Raw genomic sequence first — 21516 nt, forward strand, 5'->3', positions numbered from 1 at the left:
GAATTTAATTATTTTGGAACCTCAAGTCCAATTCATTCTACCTGAAAATGAATTTAAGACATAATCCTCTTAAACTACAAGTGAACTGTATAGTGAGGGATCGTCTCGTCTGCACTATTTATGCTTTTCGCAGGAAAAGAAACGCAATTAATTTAGATGTTTAATAAGCCAGAAAGTTGTCTTCAGAAAGACGAGAGTGGTGAGTCTAGCTACTAACACTGTAACGTTAGCTCATTTCAGTTGTTAGCAGTTAGCTTGGTCATTGACAAGCATGAACAACGGTTGATGGAAAGTGAACACCAGTTATTATGTTCCAGGTAAACTTCTTAGCACATCATATCAATGTTTTAAGCGTATTACATTGTAAGTTCTGAAAAGGGAAGTCAACTTATTTAAAGCTGTGAAGTAGCTTGGCCTGTCAGTCTGTGAAGCTAACAAAACTTTAGCTCAAGCAGCTAAAGTGCAGAGCTGACAACTGTATCATTAGCAATATTATGTTGTTCAGACATGACCTACAGTACCTTGTGAGCAACAAGCTAAATAGTTGCACACTAAATATGAGCAAACGGTATTACTTTTTCAATAGCAAACTAGCTATGATTACTTGGCCTTTGGCCTTTTTCCAACTAACTGGTTTGGAAAAAAAACAACTAATATCTGATTTTTTTCACATAGAAATACATTTGTGGTTATGTTTAATAATAAAAGCTTAACCACAAAAAAATACCAGTTGTTTAACACCATGTAGACAAAAAAACAGGCCTGGAGATGAATTTATGAGAATAATCACAATAACAACAATACAAAATCCAAACGAGATATTTTCCTCAAATTGTTCCGCTCTACCTTTACATATAGCCATTTTAAAATACAGTACTTTGGTATTTTAAATGACCTGATTGATGGTACTGAAGACAGGAAAGAGAGAAGGCAGCAAAAATAGAAACCCATGAAACACAGGCAGAGGAGGAAGGAAAGAAAGTAAGAGGAGTTGAACGAAGGTAAGGGGAGGGAGAAGAGTGATGAGCTCGAGAGGAGGGACGGAGACAAATAGAGCGAGGGTGAAAAGGCGAGAAGCCGAAAAGAAAGGGGGGAAAAGAATGAGAAAGTGCCAGCATGACAATGACAGAGTGAGCGAGCGAGGGAGTGTGAATGAAAGGCTGACAGAATGGGATGAATTCAAGTGGAACACAAAAGGAGACAGGCACTGCCACCTCTTTCACTGTATGTCTGCATCTCTCACTCTTTTTCTTTCTCTACCCGTACCTTTTTTCACCTGTCTCTTTATACTGCTCTCTACTTTATTTTGCTTTATTCAAACCCTCTCCCACTGCTTATTTAGGCTGTCTTTTCCATTGACATATATAAAATGGACCAACAGATCCCGTGTCTCTGGACGGAGACCAGTGAAGTCACTTTTCCGGTGGTGGCTGAGCGTTACTGAGCAGCCTCCAACTGAGCTTGAAGACGTAGATGTGACGTGAGCAACCTGTCTGAAAGTTGGAAGTCTTCTGGTAGCTGTGCCAAGAGAAATCTCAATCATTCCCAATCTAGCAGAGACGGAGAGCGTAGGTATATGTAAGGAGATAACATAGACACAGGCTAATTATTGATCACTAAAATGATAGTTAACATTAGTAATTAAACTTAAACAGCTAATGTTAGTCCAAACTGCCTGAGAGCTTCTCCTGTACTATACGGTAATTCCTCTACTATGAGACAGTAAGTCTCGTGGTTATGACCCAATCGTTAGCCTATTTTTATAAAAATGTCTACTACGGAGCCATAACGTGAGGTACAAGGTAATGGAGCCTTTTATACATTGTTGTGTTTCTTTAGAAATAAACAATGGACAAATAGAGTCTTTAAACTCTTCAGATGTAAAGTTATTCTCTGTCAAAGTGACGTCAAAATGAATGGCAGTCAATGGGATGCTAACGGGAGGTGAGTGCTTGTTAGTATCAAAATGGCGCCATAGAAGGTACGCGTTCCGAGGAGAAGCTTACCCCCTTGGTCTTTTCTGTGCTGACTCCCCTCTCTAACCCTCGTTTCCACCGTCTCTGCATGTCCACCTTCTTTTCTCTTTCTTCATCATGCCATTTCATTTTAAGAGTATGTTCATACTAACCCCTAAATATGAGGAGCCATCGTTTCCTCTTTGTTTTTGGCACTAAGCTGGTGTTTGTGCCATCCGAAACTGAGCTTTTTTTGAAACGGTCTGAAAATACCAACCTCACATTCTAGTGTGGACACAGCTTTTGGAAAGCATGCTCAGTGACATTAATGAAGACAATTTAACAACTTGATTTGACCGACGTCTTAGCACAGCATCATAGGAAATACAGTACTGTTCGTCTGGGTAACAGGTGGCATCTACAGGCCAAGGGAAAATGATAATTTTCTGCTTGTATAGTTGCCTGACAACAGAAATAGAAAAGCAAGTAGATAAAAAAAACGACTAAATCATGAGTTGGGCTGTTTTAAAGGAGACCTATTATATACTGTTTTCAGATTCAGACTTGTATTTCGTGATTCTACTAGAAGATGTTTACATGCTTTAATGTTCAAAAAACACTTTATATCTCTCATACCCATCATATTTTTTCCCTTACTCACCCTCAGTCTGAGACGCTCTATTGAAGCGCCTGTCTCTTTATGCACCCTCTCCCAAAAAAGCCCAGTCTGCTCTGATTGGTAAGGGCGTTTCCACATGTCCGCGAGTCTCTGCAATCACCGCTGTCGTTGCACTCTGTTAGAGTCTGAGACTGACGGCAACGGAGTATACAGCGAGACTTTGTACCGTGAAAAATCTAAAATAAAGGACTCTGAACCAAAACGACACAACCGGACATATTTCAGCAGTAATGTGATTCGAAATTGGGTGAAAAATTAGCAGCCAAGGTTATAGGTTTCTCTGGTGTTAGCATGCAGCTACTTGTATTTAGTGGATTGTGGAATAAAACAGAACTTTCTACTGTCAAAAAAGACAGATAAAAGCTTCTGAACCAAATACTACCCAACTGGAAATTGGGGAGGAATTAACAACAATAACAGCCAAGATTACAGCTTTCCCTGACTTAGCATGTAGCTAGTCCTATGTAAACACAACAGTAGCCTAGAAAAAAACTGCAATAGCCTGCCTGGGCCAATCATAGAAACCCAGCTCAGTGTCACGTGACATCCAGCTGAGAGTTAAAACGTTAAAAGCGAAGCGTTCACAACGTTGGGGAATCGGAGGTGTTTGCTTACAGGATTTCTCCGAAATACGTTTACCTTATCGTTTGAAACTCTGGCCACGTTTAACATGAAAATCTGTTCATTGTTAGATTATAGAAATGACAGGAAATACTGAAAAGCATAATAGGTCCCCTTTAAAACACAGTATAGCAGGAGAGGACTGCTGAATCTCTGGGCTCGTCTTTACTACCCCTGTCTTTTGTAGTTTGCCAGCTGAAAGAGGACAAAGAAGAAGGCCTTTAGCATTTTCCTGTTCAGGTGCTAAAGTGTAGACATAATACAACCTAAAAACACTGGTGTGGATGCATGTTGTTTATACATGTATACAGCATCCAATTCTCACGTTTCACCTTTTCGTCTTTCTCTTCATCCAACACCCACTGCTTTCTGTCGCCTCCCCTTTCACTGCCCCCTCCCTATTTTTTTTAACACCTTCCTTTCTCTCCCTTGCCTTCCACCCCCGAACCTCCCCCATTTTACTCATCTAAATGTACTCTCACCCTCAGAGGCTCCACTCTTCTTCTCCTCCACTAAATCTTTAGCATTAAATGAAATGATTATCACTCCTCATTTAACACGCTCTTCTTGTTTACTCTCCACACTCACACACACTTCTCTTCACTGCCGTGCCCGAAAAGCTCAACTTTGGCCAAACAAACCTGTTGATTTGATGGCATCTGAAAGAGACGCTTGGGGTATAAAAAAACGGGCTTAGCGACAGAGGGGGGTGAGAAGGAGGCAGCGAAGGGTGTAATTGGTCAAGGGGAGTCGGGCGTGGAGAGCATTGTTGGCTGCTAACTGTAGCACTATCTCTTTTTATTCATACTGTGACTCTCTCTCTCCCTCCCTTCCTACATTTACCACTCCCATTCTCACCCGTTATCTCCCTCCTCATCCCTCTCTCCTCTCGCACTCTACACTATACAACCAAAAGGATGGGGACTCACATCAAATCCCAATGCTCTCTCCCTTTCTTCAGCTGTCCTCCACTCTCTTTGTTACCCTTTTTTTTCTCCACGATTCCAAACTCAGATTTTAGACTCTCTCTTACCCTCACTCCCCTCCCCTCTCTTCTCTCACTCTTTCTGACACGTCTCGCTGTAGCTCCATGCTGATAGACCATGAATTTCAAATACCTGTGGCACAGCATGGAGGAAAAGAGGAAGGAAGGCAGGTATATATTGTAATGTGTGTGTATGTGTGTGTGTGTGTGTGTGTGTGTGTGTGTGTCGTTGCGTGACCGAGAGAGAAGGCAGTTCTGTATGCATCTATAGGTGGATATGTGTCAGTACAAGCACACTAACACAAACAGCATGTGCACTCAAATGTCATCCTTATATACGGTGTACGTGCCTGCACACACCCCTTCAACTGCCAACACACACCACTGACACATGACGACTATAGCATTACGGCAAAGAATCGATTGTGACACACACACACACACACACACACACACACACACACACCTCACTTTCTGTCCCAAACTAATCAGATGGTTTCTCTCCAGCTCTCTCTCCCTCTCCCTTTGGACAGTCAAACTCTATGTGGCTCGCTCTTGAGCGCTCCACAACCCACTAGAAACCATTTATAACCTCATCCAAACCCGAGCAATTACACCAGCAGCTGCTCCATGTCTCTCCGCGTATGTGTGCGCCTGTGTGTGAGTATACTTATGTGTGAATGTGTAGTCGTGTACGTGCACCTGAGGTATGTTTATGTGAAGTGCACCATATGGCTTGGGTGTTTCAGAGTTTGTAATGTGTAAAAAGTATAGTCTATGTTTGTAACTCTATACTGCAAGTGTGTGTGTGGAGTGGGCTGTATGGGTGGTTGTAATGTGTGTGTATGTGTGTATGTGTGTGTGTGTGTGTGTGTGTGTGTGTGTGTGTGTGTGTGTGTGTGTGTGGGCCAGGTGGCAGTTTGAAACGTCCCTTTAATTAAGCAGGAGAGCCTGTTCTGTGGTAGAACGGCCCTCACTGATTGACTCGTATGTGTCACCAAGAGGCTGCTACAGAAAACAAAAAAAGCATCGAGCCTGCCGCTACAGGGCTGCAACCATTAATCACTGCGGCTATCCTATTGTGCTAATAATGATACAAAGTTATGTTACTATTGTAATGATTCTCTGTTATGTGAGAAACTCTACCTTATGCACACAAGCAGTGGTATTCAGATCATGTACTCGGGTAAAAGCAGCTATGCTACCATGTAAAAGCATTCAATTATGAGTAAAGGGTTATTTTTACTTGGGAAAATGACCTAAGTATTATCAGCAATTTGTATACATGTGTCAAAAACAAAAGTTCTCGTTAGATGAAATGAGTGTTATATTACTTTATATACTACTTTATATACAGTTGGATTATTTACTCAATAATAAGATATTATATTTAATAAGATAATTATGTGTTGTACGTCAATATTTATGAATTAAAGTAAAAAAGTCTATTTCCATAAGAACTGTAGTGAAGTAGTATAAAGGAACTTACAATGGAAATACATAGTCTTTACCTTAATGACATGAATGACGACCGAACCTTGTCAACACAGTTTTGTTACATCAATATTTCAATATATGAATTGGGCTTTAGCATGTACATTTGAATGAAATATGGCATAAAAAAACTCTGGCACATTGAGAAATGATCTGCTTATTATGAGACAGTAATGCTAATGCAATTCTTATATTGTCCTTAGATAAACAGAACCTTATGCTGCACTATGCTGTTTCATCAGTTATGGTATGTCATGCAATATTATTATTATTATTATTATTATTTTGCTGATTGAAGTTCATAATGATCATACACTGACAGGGTTATATTGAACTGCAAATGAAGTTCAATGGCTGTGATATGTCATAAGATGTTTTAAACTGTTACATGACATGTCATGTATCCACCATGTCATCCTACGCAATGCCACCACACCTATAGAGCTCAACAGTGTGGTCCCAGAAGTAACAATCCCATTGATTTTCTCTATAAGGATTTTGATTATTAGTCATAATGTCTAAACCCTCTGAGGTAGACTGACCACAAGTTACAAGGTTGTGTAACTAAAGTTTCTGCTCCTGTAGAAGCTGGAGGTCCGTATGAAATCAAACTTGTATTAAGAAAAACATGTTTTTATTCGCGGTCTTATGGAGAAAAAGTACACTACCTACAAACCTAAGCGTTAAGAGCTACGTCTCCGATTGGTCCATCTTGATGTTTCCACGGAAACCTTTACCGAACCCACGAAACAGTACAGTACAGTCTTGTATCTTGCCGAATCAAATGTTGTATAATCACGATTCATCTCGTAGCTGGTTGGCTTGGTTCCGGGCTTAAAAGTCTTTATATAGGCAATTTTTGAAACGTCAATCAAACAATTGAATGGGGGAAAAAACACTTCCGGAACCAGAACCATTGAAAAAGTGGGCGGTCACTGTTGAGCTCTACGGACATTCCATATTATATTGATGCTGATTCATGAGCAGCCAACACATGTTCTGCTATGCTGAATGCTTTATCATGTCATCAAGAAAACCCTTATCATTACAGCACAACGTGCTAACAGATTGCCGTTTCATAGCAGCTTTGTGTGCAGAGGGGGAGAGGAAACATGAACGTGTGATAGATAGCATCTTGGCACGGTGTTGCGGCAGCGTTACTGCTGCCACTGCTGATGGCTTTTCAATATAGCACTGCAGTAATTTTCCATAAGCCTGTGTGACTAATGGCGTAAACAATGGAGCCCAATGTTCACGTTATGGGCCCATTATGGAACTATCAGGGCAGGCATGTAAAGACGGATGCCTTTGATCAGTGCTCTATTGTAGAAGCCAGGAGCAGGGAAGAGGATTTGCCTCTTGTGACTTAAGTGTGTGTGTGTGTGTGTGTGTGTGTGTGTGTGTGTGTGTGTGTGTGTGTGTGTGTGTGTGCGAGAAAGAAAGCGGAAGAAGGGAAGAATGGAGTGAAAATGAGAGAAGGGAACAAATACAGAAACAAGAGAGATACAATGGAAATGAGAGCAAAGATAAGGTAAGAGTGGCTGAGAAAGAGACAAGAGAAAAACACAACAACGTGTTTTGTTTCTACAGACCATTGGCAAAGCATCGAATTGGTTAAATGACTCCCAGTCTATTTGTGAAGCCAACCAAAGTATCTCATTTGCCTTTAAAGCCGTTTCCCTATACAGCATAATGACCCAAGCTGGTGATGTCATGCAGCAGTTACCTCAATCAGCCAATGGGGTTTCCCAGCTGTCACGGGCTGCCTTGGATGCTAAAAGGAGCAGTCAAAGTCAACATGTTAGACACAAGGGACACTTAGACAGAAACCGCTGGAATGTGATGAGGAACTAAATATAGAGTGAGGTGGCAAAGTATTTAACACGGATGGTTAGGGAAGTAAAAGGAATGGCTGAGGGGTTGGAAGGAACACAAATGCACCGAAGCATTGATAATGGATCAAGTAGAGATTAGCTTTGTTGTACACAAACAGTAAAGTGGAAAAAAAGTTTGATATAATTTTAAAAGGTGAATACAACAGAGTGTCACACAACTAATGACAGCCTCTAGTGGACTACTGGGAAAATGTGGGTGATTTTCAGGTCATTGGACTGATTTCACGAAGTGAGTGCTTTTTCCACTTCAGTTGTTGCATTTTGTCTGCCATGTAACCCTCGACAGAGCTCTCTCTCTCACAGGATGAGTCACGCCATGCCCACCTCAAAAACCCCAGCTGGAGTGCCAGCAAACCTGCAGGTCTAAAAGCTGTCTACATAGTATATTCTGTTAGCCTGTTTTTATGTTATTAATTGCAATTTTTGTTGAACTGTACAAAGAGATGAAAAATAGAAGGAATGAAGCCATATTGGTAACACATTGGTCATCAGATACACTTAAGCTCCATTAAGGCTCTAATCCCAGCGTGTAACATTGACTGAAAATTCTTTTATTCTTTTAACTCCAACTGTAACATCAACTCTCTTTATGCAAGCTGTCTGAATGGATACATTGTGTAGGTATGCATACAGATAATACACTCTACTAGCAGTGTGACAAAGCATAAATGCTATTCTGTTCATTGGGTGCATTAAAAACTATGTGGGGTCTTATTTTTACCCATGTGTCTTTGCATACTGTGACTGTGCAGGTTGTCACGATTCAGTACGTCTCTGCACAAATGCTGCCTGGTACAATTCTAGTTCACTGAACTTGAATGGTTCCAACTCTGAAACGTTATCTCTCTTCACAGTGCTGGAACTATTATTTGGTTAATCAACATAAATTTGGATTAAATTAACATTTAAGTCATTTATTAAACAGAATTGGCGAATTGGTTCCAGTTTCTCAAATGTGAAGATGTGCAGCTTTTTATCTGCTTTGTATCATTATGATTGGAAAAAACATTTAAATTTTTGACGGTTTCAAACAAAAACAAAAAAACAATTTGAAGGCATCGCCTTAGGCTCTGGGAATCTACTTTTTAGCATTTTTTTTTTTTCTTTTACAATTTCCTGAAACTATTTAGACTCAGATCAAGAGATCGATAATGAAAATAATCATTAGCTGCCGCCCAACCTCTCAACATCCAATTCTTGCTTAATCTACTCGAAAGGTATCTATTACTTGAAAACGGATGCTTGTCCATTAAAAGCCTCCGCTGTTGCACTGTTAGATGCACACCCTGCATCTAAAGCTGTGCACCATTACGGCGCCTCTGCTGCTGTTGTTGTTGTTGGCAGCGAGATGTTTAAAATGAGGTGCCTGACAACAGATAGCATCTGAAAGGCACTGGATCCATTATGTGGCAGTTGATGTTCTGGGAAAGGGTGAGGAAGAGGAGAGAAGCTCATCTGGAGGTTTGGAGTTAGAAAGGGAGGGAAGGAGTGAGGTGAGAGGAGACCAAATGGTAAACGTCCACTAAGAGAAAATGAAACTACTGCTTTGAGCACAAATACGTGGAAGTAAAAAAAACTTAAAACTATGATTTCAGGGCAAGTCCCTTAAAAATCAAGTTATCTCTCACTGCTAGTGTAGATTGGGATGCCAACATACAATGCAACCAACTAATAATGTGACATTTACACAGTGTTGCAAACTCTCACTACATTTACATTGCTACGTTTTGGTTTTTCGGAGTTTTGAGCCCAAGGCGATCTCTGTTAACACAAATGTTTTTAGCTCCAGTAGAAGAACTAATCACCGCTTAAACTAACACGCCCAAACCAAAATATATCATCAACATTCTGGTATACTGGGCATGCGCGTGCCGGTGTAAACAGAGGAAGTATGTGTACTCCATCCACTGCTGGTAGTTACCATGGTAACGTTAGTAGCTTAGTCTCAAAGAACGAGACGGCGTGACCAATAAGACCCAATCAGGCGGCGGAACTTTGGCATCAGCGTCTGTGTTGCCAAAGGTCTCCTTTTGCGGCCGTTGAGACTGCAACACAACCCCGCAGATTCCAAACCAAAATGGGTCAGAAGTGTTTCCTAATGTCTCCGGTTTAGGGGCTCAGAAACACCAGAGCAGGGGGAATGAGAGGGGGAAACACCAGAGCAGGGGGAATGAGAGGGGGAAACGCCAGAGCAGGGGGAATGAGGTGTCAATGTAAGAAAAGATATTTGTTTTTAAACCAAAACGTAGCAATGTAAATGTAGCCTAACAAAGCAGCAGCAGTAGAACTCTAGGGGGTCTTCCTCTACTCATGTTAAGGCTGATGGAATGATACACATCGTCAATGTCTGAAACATGTGTGCACGTGTGACATGTGCCAGCTGCAACCACAGTAATCGTCAATGCCCTGCCATAACGTTCCTTCCTTGATGATGAGGATCATCCACACAGCTGGCAGGTACCACTGCCAATCAAATTAACCGGCCAATTACACTTCTAGCGTGCCGCACAGAACGCAACCAATTACTTACACTTGGCCAGATGTAAGCTGAAGGTAGGGCCAGATGTGAAGACGTGAAGTCTGCGGTTGGTAAATTACAACTCAAGTTCGCTATGTAAATGGGGGAGTTATGGAAATCTGAATAGCCTTTTAATATCAACAGTAAAGACAGATGAGCTTTTAACAGCTGCTGTGGTGGAGAAGCTTTTAGGCGACGTTGTGACAAGTAACGCTCACGCCATAGAGACTGTACTGTAGAATCGGAATCAGAAAGCAATGGGGGGGGGGACTGGAGCCTTGTTTGTGAGGCTGACTGCAGAGTTGTCACTGTTACTATAACAGTAAGAGTCACAGTTTTCCTGCTGATAGCTGATTGTTCACAGAAGGTAGATTACCATACTAAAACTACTATCTGCAGGGCACAATCCCAAGATTATGAATGTTTCTTGCATCTGGTGCCTGGGTATTTATGGATATGATATATGAGGCTATATATGTCAAGTGCCTCTATTACAAATGGCGTCATCTGTCAAGGGTGTCAAAGTTTCTGTGCATGGCACTGAGAGAGTCGCAGCCAGCTCTGACTGCATTTTCCCCCTCAATAAAGTAAAACCCCAAACTAAACAGACTGTTTGTTATTCACCTCCCATATCAGAGCGAGTCTGCTGCAAGACGGCCAAACTGACAACCCTATCCACAGCCGACAACTAAAGCAAACTCCCATGTGTTTCCACCTTCACTGACAAATACAGCTCCGAGGGGAGTGATGGAGCGAATTATTCTGCAGCGCAGCCTGAACAATCCATACTGATGAACCATGAAATTGTGATTTGTTAGAGCAACTCTGGATGGAGATTAAAATTAGTGTTACTGACTAAAATGTATATGCATGACTAGTGACTTGCACTTTGATTGACCAGCTAGTTTACTAGTGGGCCCGGGATGCATAATATATTGTTTTTGTCCCAACTGGGTGATAACGTTCTGTGTTTCTCTGAGCAGAGATTAATAACATCCGTGCAAAGGAAGAGGAGGAAGAGGTTTGGGGAAGTGGGTTTGATTGCAGGCTAGTGTTGGGGTGGAGTCTTACCACATCTCTGGGGCTTTGCATCTGGGGCTCAGCATTCTAGAGGACAGGGGGGGGGGGGGCAGAAGAACCAAAAGTAATCAAGCACACATATTTATTGACAGGAATATAAGTCCAGCACACAAGAAGCCGTGAAAAGACAAACGTATGGATGAGTGGAAGCGGTGTGATAAGTAAATAAGGATGCAGGAAATGAAAATGATCAATCTCAGCAGACAGCTGTGCAGTGATGGCTGGGTAGCGTGTGCTCAGACTTCAAATATAAACTGTGGGTCAGAAACAACTGTAGCTTTGCAAGGACAAAAGAATGTCACAATCTCTACTGAGGAGAGGGCGGATAGAAACCTATTTTTGAACCCTGCTACCTTTACAGTTTGATTTTCTCTCTAGAGTGTCTCCAACCAGTGTCCTCTCACTGTCCAGCTGTTAAAAAGAGAAACTCTCAGTTCATCCAGATTGCTTTCACCACATGCAAGTGACCTAGATGAGCTCACAGCAATAAGCTTTGCCAGCAAAAGGAAGAGCTTTGTGGACTGTTTTCTGCTTGAGTTTTGAAAAAAGCATTTACACACTCTGATCTGTGCAATATTGAAAAATGCATTGCATGATGGACACTTTGAACAAGACTTTATTTGGTGAGCAGCAGTGATCTTTAAACATTTGCACGGTTTGGTCTCTCTATATGCACGCTGTCCTACTCAAGGTTGAAAAATATATGTTCTGCATATATTTTGGGGCAAAATAATTGATTCTATACTTTGATTTAAAACTGACAGTGCATAAGTATAATATTCAAACAATCTGCAGGAAATAAACCGTGCTCTTTCTCTATCAATGAAATAATTGATGACGAATGATGTTGCGTCACATGTGCCTGATATATGATAGCATATTAGCATAGTAATTAAGGCTGCACAATATATCGTTTTGTAATGGTCATGGCAATATTAACTAGCGCAATACACATATCGCAAAAGGCTGAGACATATCGGGAAAGAAACTCCGATTTTTATATCATTAGAAAACTGCACTTTAAAATGCATTCTTTTTTAGTGCTGCCTTTTATATTCAATTCATTTCATTTATTTACAATACCACTTCAATACAATACAGTTGGGGTACAGGATCAATTGGGTAGAGTGAATGGGTCCCCCAAAGAAGCTAGAAAAGCTTACAGGTGGGGGCCCATATTCAATGTTTTATTGGTTCAACAAAAGAATGTTAGAAATTATTTCCTTTCATTTCTTTTATATTCAACAAGCAGTTTGTTGTGTTTTAGCAGAACACTGAAAGCAGCAGAACTGAGTACACTTTAATATCTGTTTATTTATCACATGTAATATCGTTAGCAACATTATCGCATATTTTCCTCATACCGTGTAGCCCTATTAGTAAAAACAATTTACAAAGCAATTATTTTGTTAGATGACCATTAATGTGGAAAGATCAATAACCAATTTCATTCGTTATTTGCAAGATGGCTAAGGTTTCAGATGAGTGATAAAACAGGCTGCTCAGCTTGTCCAATCACAGATCATAAATAGGATCAGGCATCGAGAACCGGTTCAAAAATTACGATTCTAATAGAATCGTTTTTATTGGAATCGTTTTGAAAATTTGGTTTTGAATCCTATCATCGGTTCCAAATTTAACACGCGCAACTTTTGGTTTCCGTAGTGACCACCGTACTTCCAGGCACTTGTGGTGTTGCAGCCTTGGAGCATAGTAAGCGGAGCTCTAGTCTGGCTTATCACCATTGAATCACAATAAAATGTTCCTCTTATCTGTCAAATAAGCAGGTGACCCGTTTCAACTCCACCCCTCAAAGAATCACAATCAAGAATCAACTATGAGTCCTTGAAAAGCGCTATATAAATTCAATTTATTATTATTAAGAATCAATAAGTCCGGAATTGAATGGAAGAATGGGAATTGGAATAAATATTGTTAAAATCAAAATGATGGCCAACCCTAGTTATAAACATTAGTGAATTAAATGTAAGGCCTCTTCTTTTATACCTGCTGCATGTGGTAGCTGCACAAATAATACAACAGCTGTTGACTTTATCGCTTCATTACACTACATTAGGTTTAATATATAAAGCTTAGTAACTGCCATTTTGAATTCATACTTATGTGCCTCTCTTCTGTTTTGATTAAGCTCAATTTAGCCATGTAGATTGTGTTTTTATTGTTATATTATTATACATTATATATGTTATAATTTGACAGCCAGATTAAAGCTGTGGTGAAGTCCAGCTTTTTCCAGCTAAGGCAGCTGGCAAAAATCAAACCAGTCCTTCAGAGACAGCATTTTGAAACAGTAATCCACGCCTTTGTGACCACTCGGCTGGATTACTGTAATGCACTTAATATAGGGGCTAGTGGGTCCTCCATTGCTCGGCTGCAACTGGAACAAAATGCTGCTGCACGTCTTTTAACTGGCACACGCAAGTACGAGCACACTCTGTCTAATTTTAAAAATCTTCTTAAAACACACCTCTTTTCTTTGGCCTTTTAACTCCTGGTAGAGTGTTGATCTTATGTGTATACTTGCATATTTGTATTGTGTTTGTCATATTGTATTTTATTTATTTTACTTATTTCTGTTTTATCTTTTTGTGCAGCACTTTGGAAACCTTGTGTTTGTTAATCGTGCTATATAAATAAAGTGGATTGGATTGGATATAATGTATGCTATTGTTAACTGACATACTGTTTAGTCTTCCCCAGCTCTAACACCCATGAGAAAACGCTTTGAATAAAGACTGAAAGTGCTCATTTTGAGCACTGGACCTCACCTCCCTCGAGTCCCATCTCGACTCTGACACATCACCCTTTCCACCCTCTCCTCTCCACCTTCTCCCCCCTCTCCTCTCCCCCCCTCTCCTCTCCACCTTCTCTCCCCTCTCCTCTCCCCCCCCTCCCCCCTCTCCTCTCCATCTTCTCCCCCCTCTCCGACTGACAACCACAGATCAAATAAATCCTGCCGTCTAACTACCAGCTACGCAGAGTCAGCCGGACTCAGAGCCCCGCTCTAATCTCCAGATGAGTATCGACCAGCGTGGCAGCTCCTCTCATCTAACTTGGCCCGTGGCGACAGCCAGCCAATAGCCTCCTCTGCATCCCTTGCTGTGATAATTGTCACCAATAAGCCATTTGATTGACACGACTTGCAAGCAAATGACTGCTTGTGCTTCTAATGGCCCCGGTGACTGCTGAGAGACCATTTGCAGAGACCATTTCTATGACCACAGGGGGGGGGGTTAAGGCTGTTTGGTGCCATAACTCTTGTTGCAACTTGGATAAGGCGTGTGTTAAAGCCAGTTAGCGGGGTTCGAGAGGCAGTCGCTGTGGAGTAAATGCCAATGTGAATTAACCCTCGTGTTGTCTTCCCGTCCACCATCAACTTGTTGTCCTTCCGGTTAAAAATTGAAAATGAACTTTTTTTGGCGCTTTTTCAGTTTTTCTGATGCTTTTGACCCTTTTTTTTAAACCACATCCCCTTTTTTTCAGTGCTTTTTTTATTCATAGCAAATAAACCTAATGTTAATGACATATCTAATTCTGAGTTTAAAAAAAGCAGAAATTATGAATTATTTCGACAAATAGTTCAGATCAGAAGATGTTGAGTGAATCACCGTTTATGTCAGGAGACATTTAATTATTTTTTTAAATGCTATAAAATTGAATAAAACACCCAAAATTCAATGGATGCAATCACTCATTTTACCTGCGAAGAATGTTGTATGGCTTCCATATCACGTACATCCATTCTTCTGTGTTATTTTTTGGGCAATTTGGTTGATATAAACCAATATTTCTGATATTAAAAACAGTGAAAACCCAAGGACAACACCAGGGTTAAAGCTCGCTAACACTGAGAAAACAAACTACGCTTAAACCTCACTCTTCTGCCGCCTTGATTTCGTCTCGGCCATTACGAGCTCACTTCCTTAACAAACAACTTTGAGTTGGGTCCAGATGTGCCGTAAATCAATCCTGCTTTTCTGCAAAGATGATTAAGTGTGACATCTGGCGTCTTGTAAAAACACAACCTTGAGGCAAGGAAACAGTTGTAACAAATGTACCAACTAAATTAGCAGAGATTTGCATGAATTACTGAGCAAGCTGTGAGTGGGATCTGTCCCGACTGAGTGACAGCAGTAGCATCCAAAAAAAACACACACACACACACACATTTATACTGCTGTTTGTACAATGTAATGTGTGAGGATTTGGCCTGATTGATATTCAAGCTAAGTGTGTTTTTCACTCTCTGCCTTCGACCTGTCCTGCGTCTGTCCGTCCATCCCCACATCCATCAATCTAGTAAATCAGCTCGGGAGGCAAAACACTAGCGAGCGAGATGGAAACGCAGACAGGGGAGAAGGTAGGCTAATAAAGCCAGAGGGAGAAAGGGAACTGGCGAATGAGAATGGGAGGGGAGGGTGACAGATAAAGACAGACAGAGATGGAGTGAAAGCGAGAGGAAAGAAGAGGGTGAAAGGAGATACAGAGAAAAGATTGAGCGCTACAGGTTTCCTCTGAGGCTAGACGCAGCGCGGTAATAGAGAGGAGTGCAGCGGCGGAGCGGGACAATCAATCTGCATGCCCGGCTAGCGTGTTGTGTTAGCTGCGGAATGAGGAGACAACGCGGCACTCACTGTGGGGATTAACGACACTCGTGACAGCAACAAAAAAAAAATGTAAAAAAAATGTATGAGCACACACCCACAGTCTGTACTAGGGCTGCACAATATTAGGAAAGTATGCAATAACGTTGTTGAATATCGATATTACGTGTGATAAATAAACAGATATTAAAGTGTACTCAGTTCTGCTGCTTTCAGTGTTCTGCTGAAATACAACAAACTGCTTGTTGAATTTAAAACTAATGAAAGGAAATAATTTCCAGCATTCTTTTATTGAACAAATTTAACATTGAATTGAATATTAAAGGCACCACTAAAAAAAGAACGACCGTTATAATTTAAAGTGCAGTTTTCTACTGATATTTTCTTTTAACACAACAAATCTCTAAGTTTCTTTCGCGATATGTCGCAGCCTTTTGCGATGTGTTTTATTGCGGCAGTTGATATATTGTGCAGCCCTGATCGATACTTATCCATGCATGACGTCATGATGTGAGAAGCGTAATGCTGACAGGATGGAGAGTTGAAGGGATGTTCTGAGGGAGGTGGAGAACGAACAACGTACCGCGTCTCGGGGGAGGAAAGTGTCCTCCTGGCGTAGAACCAGCAGCCCCACGGCACCGCCCATGGGCGTGGCCCGGAGCAGAGACACCACCTCCTCTTGGGTGCGCCCGTTCAGGTCCACTCCATTCACCTGAACACCAGCCACAGTCAGGAAACACACAGCAACTCAATTAGGCCTGGAACAATTATGACATAATTGTCTAATTGTCAATTTTTTACATAATCGAGGTTTCTTTGTTTAACCGCAATGAAGTGCCAACATTAGCTAAGGTCTTAAGGCGTATGACTGGTAATTGTTGATTTTGTTTAGATATGCCAAATTGTAATTATATAAGTGATTATTTGTCAGACTATATATTATTATTTCAATTGTTAGTTGTTGACACTTGACCCTGTATACACTCATAACAACAAAGATGACAAGGGGAGGGATACAGTTAGAAAATATGTTTTTATGATAATAAAGAGGCGTGGTTTACTTCATAGGCTGTGTACCTGTGTTATTACATTATCTGGGTCACATGACAGGGATAGAACCAAAAGATGTACCCTGGGATTCATTCAAAACTTTAATATGTTTTAAAAAAGTAATAAATAAATATTTTGAAATTCGACTTCAAGAGACAAATATATTGTTAATCGCAAATATTTATGGACAATTTATTGTACAGCAACATTTGGAATTGTTCCAGCTCTAGTGAGAACACTGAGATCAACGTGTCATTATATCTCCTCGCTGCGATACACTGATGTTCTTTCATTTTTAAAGTAGTTTTTGATAATTATGTATTTCTGTTTTTATCAGAATAAAGAGATTCTCAAAACATCCACAAAAAAAAGAAACAAACAGGAAACAAGTTTTGCCTGCAGCCTCTTAAGATTGTATCATTATGAACCATTAGGAACACACAGGCCTGTATCTCATCCCATCTATAACCCTAGAAACAAACTATTTCCAATTATTAAGTTAAATACAGGAAATAAAGAGAAACCGTGCATCCTGTCAGCAGAGAGCTCAAGTAGATGTATAGTGAATAATCAAAGTACATTGTGAGATAAGGCAACTTAATGAAAAAAAAGCAGTGACTGGGTTCACTTCATAATGGGCTGCATGGATTAATTTCTTAGCCTGAGGTGAAATATTCAAATTGCTTATATATAATGTTTTAAAACAGAGAAAAAGCTCACAATCCCCCAGGTTTAGAACAAAGTTACAGTTCCATACAGTGATCAACCAGTCATTCCATCGCTGGAGAGAAATAAGTTTAAAGCTTTAGTGCGTAACTTTTTGATATTAATGAACGTCCGTTACATTCAAGCCATTGCCAAATGAGTTGCTACAAAGCTATAACTCTCAGCTCCACACCACTCTCTCTGGATTTCTCAGTGTGACTATGTTCAGAAGACTGTGGCGTCTGGTAACTTTCCCGCACAGAAACTCGAGTGAAGACAATGACCTCTTCTGAAGAGTCCATCATGTTTTTTTAATCCTCCATGTCCTCCTTGACTACTAGTAACTGTGTGGAGGAGGGGTGGGGGGGTGCACGATCACGGAAGGCTTGTATCATGTGGACGGGGAGACATGAATGGGGGAGACAGAAACTACGCACTATAGCTTTAAAATGAGAAACGAAAGGATTTAAGCGTGTGCAATAACCCCATAGACTCAGTGTTGCAGTGTAATTCGCTATGCAGACCAGACGGTTTATAATGTGAGATATCACATCTTCAAAACCTATTCCAGCTCGCTGCACAAGATAGAGTGAAAATATCTTCTCTGATTTCATTCCAGGACGCTCCATTTGTTTTTAGTTACACAACGCGTGTGGGGTCGTAACACTGTGACACATCATTTATTGTCGTGGTGTTCCATCCAACAACCAATCATCACCGCAGATTACACTAAATGAGTCCATCACAGCACTATCTGTGAATGTTACAGATTACAGGTCTTTACTGTTAATACCAATGCATCTTGGGAAAATAACTAAAAGGGCGGGAATTACCTTAAAATACCTTAAACTTTAAAAACAGTATGCTTACTGTAAATAAACAGTTTACTGGCGAAGCTGCTGCCTGTATATTAATTATTAATATATCAATTTACAGTGAAAAGTTTTACAGTGCAGGGAAAGACAACACGTGTCATATTACGATTTCCAAAATCTAAGACAATATCTAGTCTCATATCACGATAGATACAATATTGATTTATTGCCCATCCAATTTAATTGTGGCTCTGCCTCAAACTTAATTATGACTGCCTGACCCTGATGCTTTTCTTCTTCTTTGTCTCTGTCTTTGTTTGTTGATGTTGTTTTGTTAACCGTTGCGTCTAACTGTGATCGCGCTGTATATCTATGTCGCTAGGGACCCCCCTCAAAAACAGGATGCTACATCTCAAGGGGGTTATTCCTAACAAAGAATATCCAACTTTCACTTTCTTTCTCACCTCCAGCAATCTGTCTCCTGCCTTGAGGCGGCCATCTTGGATGGCAGCTCCCCGAGGCAAAATGTTCTTGACGTAGATGGGCGCCGAGCCGCCGATGGGAACGTCCCGGGACGTTATACTGAAGCCGAGTCCCTCGGGACCTGTGGGAGGAGAGGGGAGGAGAGGAGGTTATTGATGGAATCTGCGTTTGTCTTCAGTAAGGCATGGATACCCGAGCCCGACGGGTCCCGACGGTACCCGACGGGCCGGGCCAGGTTCGGACAGATATTTAGAAATGATGGTCGGGTTCGGTTTGGGCTCGGTCACATCAGCGTTACTAAGGCATTTGTTGTAAAATGGTGCTGCGGCTCCTTTAATAGAGCTCAGTGTGTGTGTAAAGTGGGCAGAAGAGAGATAGAGAAAGAGGAAGCAGACGTGTAGATGCGACTGAGCAGAGTTGGTGGAATAAGTTGAAGTTTTGTACACAGTGTGTGTGGTGTCCGAGATCAACCCCAGACTGAAAACCAAGTTCATTCATCTGCTCACCAGAAACGGGATTTTAACCCCGACGTTATATAACATCGGCCCTGGAGGTAACCAGTCTCCCCTGGTTTTCTGATCACGGTCGGAAACAAAGCAATCAGGAAAGGTTAACACATTGAACATTTTAAATTAAACAGCTTATTAACGTGCGCTTGTTGCCCCGTGTGCGCTGATGCGCTCATCTGTTGACATTTCCGAATGCCTTCCTATAGTTGCTTAATAAAAACTTTCCACACAAACAAACGTACATGTGTCATTAGTATGAGAAAAAAAACAAGATTTTAACTGTGTCGGGCTCGGGTCGGGCTCGGACATAAATATCATAATGCCTGACGGGCTCGGGCCGGGTTCGGTCACGGCTCTGTCGGGCTCGGCCCGAGTTCAGACGGAAAAATTCGGCCCGATCCAGGCTCTAGTCTTCAGGCCCATGCTGAAGCTCCTCTGTTCCCTCTGCAGCCCTGTAGCTCAACCTACCGCGGATATGTTCATATTCAGCTGCTTATGATCAAGTAGACCAGTGATTCCCAACCCGGGGTATGTGTACCCCAGGGGGTACTTCTGCTGTTGCCAGGGGGAACATGGAAAGATTGTATACTATAGGGTCGGGTACCGAATTCAAAAGTTTTTAGGCACCGACAGAATTGCCTCTAAAGTATAGAGAAATGCCTCGTAATTCAATACCCAATTTCAATCCCTAAAGAGCAAATCTCATCAGAGTCAGTGAGCCAACTAGCATGCAGCATGCTTCTACTAAGATCTAATAATGTCTGTGATTGGCTGTCTAACGTTACTCGTCGTAGAGACACGCAGGAAAAACTCTACGTTACCATAGAGACGGCTCATGTAGTAGGAGCTGGAAAATACGCACAAAGATTTGTGCCGTAATGTCTAATGTAATTATTTTTATTTTTTTTATAAAATTGGTATAAAAAGTATTGTTTAGAAACCGCTATCAAAGTCCCGGTACGTGTACCAGTACCATCATTTTTTAAACGATACCCAGCCCTAGTAGACTAGCTCAACTTATTTCAAAAAATGGAAATTGTGATTCGATTCAAATATTGTTTCACCTGAACACTTCATGTTGCAGTTATGTTAAAGTGAAAGTGAAAATAAGAGAAGTTTGAACAGGAAGTTAAAAGTAATGGATAAATGATAGAAATAAATAGCCAAAGTACTGGATAAATGCAAGTAAAAAAATAGCTAAAACTAATGGATAAATGGTTGAAACATTTGGCTTCACAAGTTGTACTTTGATTGCTGACCAAACCAACCTAAATATGGACCCTTCAGTTGTATGAAAAAATAAACAATATCCACTTTTATACAATGATAAGTGTTACACATTTAGACCATTCAGTAGGCCTGCACGATAAATTGTTATAAAATCATGATCTTGATTCACCCCTGTTCACAATTTAATTTTTAAATGACTTTGAATTTATTTATTTTTTTTCTCCTTCAATTAATTTATTGAAAGTATTTGACATGAACATGTTTTAATTATGTAAAGACATGTTCAAGGAGCTCAGACAGAGCCCGTATCAGGGCCAGATTTAGTTCAATGTGTTATATTATCACTATTTCTGGTAGCCTACTGTACTACATGGCCAGTATGTACTTTATTTCCTGTATTCAGTGAAGCCTCTGTGTTTACAGGCTTGTGGTGATGCACAATGTGCTATAGGTGCCAAAAAAATCTATGTTTGGTACTGCCAATTGGTTTTGTTTTGTCATGGTTCATGTGTGCAATAAACATTACACTGAAAAAAATTGTGGCAGAGAATCGTGATATCAATTCTAAGCTAAAAAATCGTGATTCATATTTTTCCCCAAATCGTGCAGGCCTACCATACAGTACATTGGGAATTGATGAAGAGGCACAGTATGTGAGTTCATCTGTCAGGGCTGTGTGTGTACCTCAGACCAAAACGGTTGGGAACCGCTGGATTACATCATACGTTCACTTTGTTTCATTAATCAGTAGCGTGTCACTATGTTGGAAAAAAAAAAAAAAATACCTGCACAAACGCTTGCTACTAATTTCATGGGTGAAACACTGATACCTGCATTTACAACAGCAATGTTTACCTTTACATACATGTCAG

At 40.8% G+C, this 21516-nt stretch overlaps 1 protein-coding gene across 14 annotated transcripts in view; it reads right to left on the bottom strand.

Moving 5' to 3' along the window:
• Nucleotides 1–21516, bottom strand: part of pard3ab (par-3 family cell polarity regulator alpha, b) — a 354566-nt gene that overhangs the window by 136133 nt on the left and 196917 nt on the right. For 11 of the 14 annotated variants that reach the window (XR_004898393.1, XM_036005563.1, XM_036005564.1 and 8 more), the window contains 4 exons: nt 18887–19026; nt 16436–16564; nt 11219–11254; nt 7461–7508 (listed from right to left, as the gene is read on the bottom strand). Coding sequence is in view for 13 of the 14 variants with exons in the window: in XM_036005563.1 (XP_035861456.1) it covers nt 7461–7508; nt 11219–11254; nt 16436–16564; nt 18887–19026 (353 nt within the window). In the remaining variant the exon portion in view is untranslated. The remainder of the gene's footprint in view (nt 1–7460; nt 7509–11218; nt 11255–16435; nt 16565–18886; nt 19027–21516) is intronic. The other 3 variants (XM_031292479.2, XM_031292477.2, XM_036005561.1) reach the window with 1 other exon arrangement.

The sequence above is a fragment of the Sander lucioperca genome, chromosome 9 (genome assembly GCF_008315115.2).
Source record: "Sander lucioperca isolate FBNREF2018 chromosome 9, SLUC_FBN_1.2, whole genome shotgun sequence".
In the NCBI taxonomy this organism is placed as follows: Eukaryota; Metazoa; Chordata; class Actinopteri; order Perciformes; family Percidae; genus Sander; species Sander lucioperca.